Source organism: Triplophysa dalaica, chromosome 19, assembly GCF_015846415.1.
Source record: "Triplophysa dalaica isolate WHDGS20190420 chromosome 19, ASM1584641v1, whole genome shotgun sequence".
Classification (NCBI taxonomy): domain Eukaryota; kingdom Metazoa; phylum Chordata; class Actinopteri; order Cypriniformes; family Nemacheilidae; genus Triplophysa; species Triplophysa dalaica.
In genome coordinates, this window is record NC_079560.1 from 4920591 (window position 1) to 4927571 (window position 6981).

The 6981-nt window shown below is 42.0% G+C and overlaps 2 protein-coding genes across 2 annotated transcripts; both read right to left on the reverse strand.

The window, feature by feature from the left end:
* Positions 1-4: 4 nt before the first annotated feature.
* On the reverse strand, positions 5-2645 carry dync2i2 (dynein 2 intermediate chain 2). Its single transcript, XM_056730384.1, has 9 exons — positions 2377-2645; positions 2011-2268; positions 1819-1928; positions 1580-1737; positions 1224-1333; positions 971-1138; positions 671-903; positions 429-586; positions 5-349 (listed from the first exon to the last, which is right to left on the reverse strand). The coding sequence occupies exons 1-9, from the start codon at positions 2452-2454 to the stop codon at positions 111-113; spliced, it is 1512 nt and encodes a 503-aa protein (XP_056586362.1). The 5' UTR covers positions 2455-2645; the 3' UTR covers positions 5-110.
* Positions 2646-3538: 893 nt separating this feature from the next.
* setb (SET nuclear proto-oncogene b) lies at positions 3539-6511 on the reverse strand. The gene is made up of 8 exons (XM_056730553.1): positions 6199-6511; positions 5162-5219; positions 4938-5080; positions 4740-4843; positions 4545-4658; positions 4286-4456; positions 4060-4200; positions 3539-3897 (listed from the first exon to the last, which is right to left on the reverse strand). Exons 1-8 carry the CDS (start codon positions 6269-6271, stop codon positions 3877-3879), a joined length of 825 nt encoding a protein of 274 aa, XP_056586531.1. The 5' UTR covers positions 6272-6511; the 3' UTR covers positions 3539-3876.
* Between the last annotated feature and the right edge of the window lie 470 nt (positions 6512-6981).

Below are 6981 nucleotides of genomic sequence, written 5' to 3' on the forward strand. Positions count from 1 at the left end.
GAGATAATTCTCATCTTGTATTTATTTTAAGTATAAACAGTATTATACAAACAATATTAAATACATGAAACACAAATTGTGTGTATTTTAAGGAAATGAAACCAACGATCTCAGTCAGCCACTTGATTGGCCAGCTGGTCCAGCATTGCCGTCTCTTTGGCACCTTGTTCTGTTAACTCTGCACTGAGATGCCAGATGTTGACACTGCCATCTGCATTGCCCACTGCCATCAGGTTTGTATGTTTGGGGTTGAACTCCAGGCAGTAAGACGCTTGACCTCCTGTGTTTTGGTCAATTGTGGCAACTGACCTTGAGGACCTTCGACCCAAATCAAACATTTGTACCAAACCTGTAGGAAAAGTTAGTTATTTCAGTTATAAATGTTACTAGTTTGTGTTAAGAGTTAATATAAAACATCAACATGTCACCTTGTCCTGTGACAGTAGCAAAGACTAAAGGGCGTGTCGGTGACCACCTCACCCCAAACCCATATGAATCTGATACCCGTAGAGACGTAAGGGGGTGGGGCTGAAGCACACTATGGAGATGAGCCATACCATCGGTCCCGACACTGATGAAAAGATTCCTGGAGATCCAGAAAGACAGAAAATGTTTTTGGAACCAATCAATTGTTTCCAATTTAACAAAGAGAACTGAAAATGAATTTTACCTATGAAAGGGTGAAAAGTGAACCGAGTGTATGGGGCCCCCTCGTGGTGAGAAAGAGAACTGCATCGGTGCCCGCAGTGTCACGCTCTCACCATCAGGTGGCACCGTTGCCACCACCTCGCTGCTGAAGGAGCATTTGAGCACCAAGCCTCCTTCGGAGCCCACTAAAAATGTGTCCAAGTCCCACGGAGAAAGGGCAAGAGAGGTCACTCCTATGGTGGTGCTGCCTCTGGTCTTCAGATAGAGATCATAACTGATAAAGGTATAACTTCTGTTACGCTACTCAAATTGTGACACCAACCTTGCTTACTGCTCCACTCTGGGGTAACTGCTGTTGTATAAGTGCATATCCAGAACTTAAGATAAGTTTGGCTTTAGCTCCATCCACAGTCCATAATAAAACTCTCCCTCCAGATCCAGCGCTCAGCACCATATATTCACCTCTGCGAGGTCCTAGGACCCAGTTTACCTACATGCAGAAAAATGCCGTACGTGTATGGATCACATATTGTTTTCCGATAGAGACATGTCTCAGGGGTTTTTAATGGGAATACTTGATAAACCGGTTCACGGTGGGTGTCTGCAGACATCCCAGTCTGAGCCAAAATAGGGTCCTGTGTACGACTTGTGTCCCAGACCACCACCTCGCCACTGTACAGCCCTCCTAATACAACACAAATGAGGATATGTTGTAAATTGTCTAATGTGGAAAGAACCATCAAGAGTTTTGAGGCATTGAATATGAGGGAGATTCACACACAAAGACGTCCAAAAAAACTGCACATAGTGATTTTCAATTCAACGTGAAATAAAGCTGAAAGTATTTTCCTTTTTTATGAACTGTCCCTTTAAGAAGAAAACTGTCTATATCTTTATTTATTAGAAATGTGTTTAAAAAGTGTGGTCATACCAGCAACTACAGATGGTAGCAGAGGATGAAAACACAAACACATGACAGGTGTAGATACATCTATGTCCACATCCGGCAGCTTTGTGTTCACATTCTGACGGTCCAGGTTCCATGTGGACACATAAGACTTTTCATTGCTCCAGTCACCATCGTCCATACTGATATCAAAAATAAAAGAATTACAACTTAATGATTAATACATCTGACTGTGAACATCTGTACGGAGAACAAACTCCTACCGGCCAAATCCACAGGCTACAACTGAGCCAGTGCAGTTCCAGGAGACACTGGTGACCTGCAGATGTCTTTCATGAGCTTTAGGATGCTGAAGACGGTACGTACATGACACCTGCAGCCATGAAGATGATCACATGAGATTAAACCACCTTTCAATATTTTAACCACTTCTACTCTGCACGAATTCCACGCACCGTCTTATTTTGATCTTCCCAATTGACTTCAAACCCATCAAATGCATGACTCTTAGAGTTTTTAACCAGCTCTAGGATCACCAGGTCTTCAACTCCACGCAAGAAGTCCAGCAAACCGGGAAAGTCTGACGGATCTCGTTCTAAGGAAAGTGTTTGGATGATCTGGTCCTGCGTGTCGGTTTGGGTGCCGTTGTCTGAAACATCTTTGGATTGTGTTTCAGCCTCTGTTGTGTGAAGTGGAATCGTTTGACAGCTTCTCTGGGCGCAGAAATATTCATGATGCGTATGTGGGAAAAACAGCCCGTCAAAAAATAACGTTTCATGACGTGAACGTCGCAAAGGTAAGAAAACGTGTTTTTAACTTACCGATTCTTGTGTTTCTTGGTGCGATTTTCTCCAAGTCGATTCAGCGCCAACTAAATCAAGCGTTTCATCTGTAAACATCTTTTTGTAGAAATCTACTCCAATCGCTACACAGAAGACGTGTTTATGTTCGTAATATAAATAAGCTTTTATCTTGGAAAAAATAACGTATTGATAGAGCAGAATCGCTAATTTTCACATTTTATTGTTTTCGGCCACAGCAGCGGAATCCTCCATGATTACCATGGACGTGACTTCCGTAACCGCGCTGCTATGGATACTGTGAGCCAATCAGTGACAAGTCTGATGTAATACGTCATGAATGTTAACTTTCGATTGGTCAGTCCATTTAAAATTTCGCAGAGATCTTTAACAAGAGACAAATTTGTACAGTTCACTTCTAGCATTATCACCTTTGTAAACGTAGCTTCGTTTTTTTTTTGGTCTCAAGATGTCGAAATTCCTCATTTGTAAGTAACTTCAAATAATACCATCTTTAATAAACTTAGTTTTTATAAAGTTAGCCTAAGAGAAGTAAAATGACCATTGAAAACCTAGAGGTGAACTTATAAACTTTAAAAATTAATACATTTTGCTGTTCAGAAGACTTTCTTTGCGAAAAACAAACGTGTGTATCCATGCGTACATCTCCAATGGTGAAAAGAGGTGGAGAAATGACCCGCTTCAGAGCGCTTGAAGATTCTACACACTTTATTATCTCATTTAAATAATCCTTTAATTAGCCAAGCTGAAAATTACAAGGACATTTTTTTGTGTTTTGTTTTTATTAAAAATGTTTCAAACCTCATGGGTGTCTGTAAAACATTACAATGAAAATTCAATCAACATAAACCCAAATGTTGATGTGTCAAATGCCCACTCGCCCCACCCGACCCCATTGAACCATCAACACGAATAACTGCCATACCCTGATATTGACCCCAAAACATTTACAAGAGGTGACAGGAGCCAGCTGGTGCTTTCCTTTTGTCCAATAAATCACACAGGAAAAACAGTGTCAACTCTTTGGGGCCCACCTCTGCATTAACGAAAAGACATACTTAAGAAAAGTGGCTAGGTATGTATGCTATGATTAGATCACTGCACCATGGCTTATTACTTCAACTCACAACCATTCACAAAGAAAAAGAAATCATTGATATACTTAATATATAAACTGCTATTTACTTCAGTTTAGTCTACAGAGGATGACGTGCAAATTGTTAATATGTTGCATTTGTCTTTGGAGATGGTTGCAATTAAAGACGACGCAAGAGGCTTCAGCAATGAGATTCCACTAGTTTTCCGATGCAGGTACTGTATGTCCAGGGAATTAACTGGGTTTTAGAAATGGTCAGGACAGGAGAGGCTTCAGTAGAACAGAAGATGGAGCACAAAAAAAACAAAAAAATAAAAACAAAGCTTTTTGCTCCCATGGTTGGAGGATGACTTCAAAAAGGAAAGAACGGGTATGCAAGTGTTGGAATATGTCCATATTAGCCTTTAGTCATCTTCCCCATCATCCTGAGGTAGAGAAAGAAAATGTCTTAGTTTCATAAGATGCAAAAATAATACTGAACTACATTTTGACACCACACTACCTGCAAGAACAGTTGATTCATGTAAAAAACCTACAAACTATCCTAAATTACACAATACTGTTTACACAACATTAAAGTCTCTCACCTCGCCATCTTCTCCATCATCCTCTTCTTCGTCCTCCTCTCCCTCATCTTCATCCCCCTCTTCATCAATGTCCTCCAACCCCTCCTCTTCATCCTCGTCATCTTCCTCACCTTCACCCTCTTCATCGTCCATATCAGGCACCTGAGCATAGAGAAGACGTGTCAAATGCTGCGTGCCAACTCCAATCCATAACACTGCAGGTGATGCGTTTAATTATACTTCATACCAGGTAGTACTGCAGGGGGTTGGGCCAGATATCGTCTTTAATGACCTCTCCGAGTTCGTCGGCCCCAGCGTCGGAGTGATCGGTGAACCAGGTGAAGAAGCTCTCCGGCTCTTCATGTTGCCTTTTCTTCCCTGCCTTGGTCTGTGTCTGTCCAATACGCTTTGTCAGGTCCTGCATCATACACAACCAGTCAATCAAAACCCAAATAGAACCCCACATTACTGAAAGGTATTCAATAATTAAAAATAAATATACAAACCTTTCCAGCCTTCCATTTGATTTCAGTGGATTTTGAAGACGGGTCACCGCTCTCATTCAAGTGAAACTCTTTTGAGAGGACTTTGTTTTCAAAGTAAGGATTTTCATCGAAGTACTGAGGAGACAGCATAACGTCAATTCAATCCTAGCCATGTGTTTATTTTGCGACCTTGACTAGGAAACAACAGGTACTTACAAAATCTATTCTGTAACCTGATTTGATGTCCTCAAACTCCGTGACCTCCACTCTGGTCAGGTAATGAAGTGCTTCTTCATCTTCCTCACCAAGCAAGGCTGAGACTATCAATAAAGCCAACAATTAGAATAAAGTAATAAAGGAATCAAAGTTTAATGTAACAATTTGATTCAGGGGCAAGTTTCATATTTTTCCTACCTTGTGGATGGTTGACAAATGTTGTGACCCAGAAGTTTGGAATTTTGGCTATGAGTTCTGATCTCTTCTGGAAGAATGGCTGACGTAGCTTATTGTACTTCTGCTCTACTTTTAAAATTTCCTCACTGGCCTGTTCATTCAATCTGTGAAGAGACCAAAACATGAGCCACGGAAAAATAAATGCATGAAACGTAATATTCGATTGTAAAGAGCTTTAAATTCACCTGTCGATTTCATTCTGTACTTCATCGATGTGTTCAATTGCCTCCTGTTGCTCTTTTTCTGAAATGCAATAAAACACGCAAGTTAACACGCATGATATCGTTCAATATTACTCCGTATTCGTAAATCACGCAATGTATGGACACCATTTCTCGTGCAAGGGACATCACTATTCACAACATTATCACTTCACAATTTTATTGAAGAAAAAAAAACACTCATTTCACACACGCACGTTATATACAATTATAAACAAAGGAACACGCGTGAACATTTCGCGCCGCGTAAAAACAAAATGAAGCGCATCCTTTTAGGCTAACGTTAAACTAATCTGATACGAACTTGGAAAAAGCGTAAACGTGAACGCGGGTAAAATGCCGGTGTATCGGCTCAATCCGGTGCAATTTCGGCATCTGCTGCGCAAGGCCGCGAGGTTTGAACGGAGCGGGAGGCCACACGCTGGGCCACATTTACAGTCTTCTGTGAATTAACTTACGCGTCAACTGACGTTGAATGAACGTCGATTAGGAGAACTTCACGTGGAACCGTTCGAGTATCATAAAAGCACCATTTCTGCACTTATCTGTAATGCCGTTACAGCATGGTTTCGTGACACATGCGGGAATTGCGCGTGATGGCGGGGAGACACAATAACCAGTTAGCCTATTAGCACCCAGCATGGACTCAATACAACGCGCAATTGAAATATCCCAAGTCGAGCGTACACAAAAAGCCAGTCCGTACACAAAAATTAAGAATTCATAATAAAACACACGGACTTTACGAAAAGTCGCGCGGGCTCTGTGTTCGACGCGCGTGGCACAATGAAACATCATGGCCTCCGGTGCGCGCAACATCATTGTGCGCGAATTTTCCTGCAATAATGGAGCCCTTCTGTGTTCAACGTCTACGCCCTCAGGCTCGCCGTAAGAGTCAAATTGGACCTTAAGCGGCAAGTTAAAATGAATATTCGTGCATGAAAAGCATGAGGCACAAGTTAATGAAAATGGCGGTGCGCAGGAGGCCGCCATTACTTTACCCGAGGTCTCGTCCGCTCCGTCGTGGTTAGAGTTCTGCTCCTTTCGGCTCACTTTCGCCGCCGACGCCGACATTATTCCCCCACAACCGAAGATGTGCCTTCTTGCTCCAGAAACGAAAACTCCAAAACGTGCTCCTCCGCTCGAGGAAAGCGAAAGAAGCGGGAAATAAAGTTGCTTCTAGCTTAGTTTAGAAGTGCGAATATCACAACGTGTGTTGCGCTTCCACTCCACACATACAACACACTCACACTCAAAGATGCGTATCACACCACGCGCCGCCTCTTTTCTGACACCCGCCACTGTGCTCGAATGCGCGCTCCCTTCCGGCTGTCACGAGAACGCGCTTTAGGAGAATAAAGAGCCACGCCTCCTCCCGGTGAAGATGACGGAAGCCCCGCTCGCCTCCGCGGCCGCGATTGGTCAGGATCAGGGTAAAGAAGGAGGAGTCTGCATTTGATGGAAAATAAACGATATCTAATGTAAATTGTGATTAATGAAAGGACTATGCATTGATGCTGTTTGGATGTGATTTTAATAATTAAACAGAAAATAAATTAAATCATTAAACTAAATCTAGTGGCAAAGTGACATATAAATGCTTCTGACGAGTAAGCTGAAAAAATGTGTAATTAAAGAAACTTAGTACACTTGCCCCGATTACTAGTTAAGACTTGAACATTTCTTTCTTGTGTACAAAAATACTTTTCTTAATAAAGGAAGGCGTGGGAGTCGACTGAGCCGCTACATGTCATCACACATTATTCTGCACAGAACAAAGACTA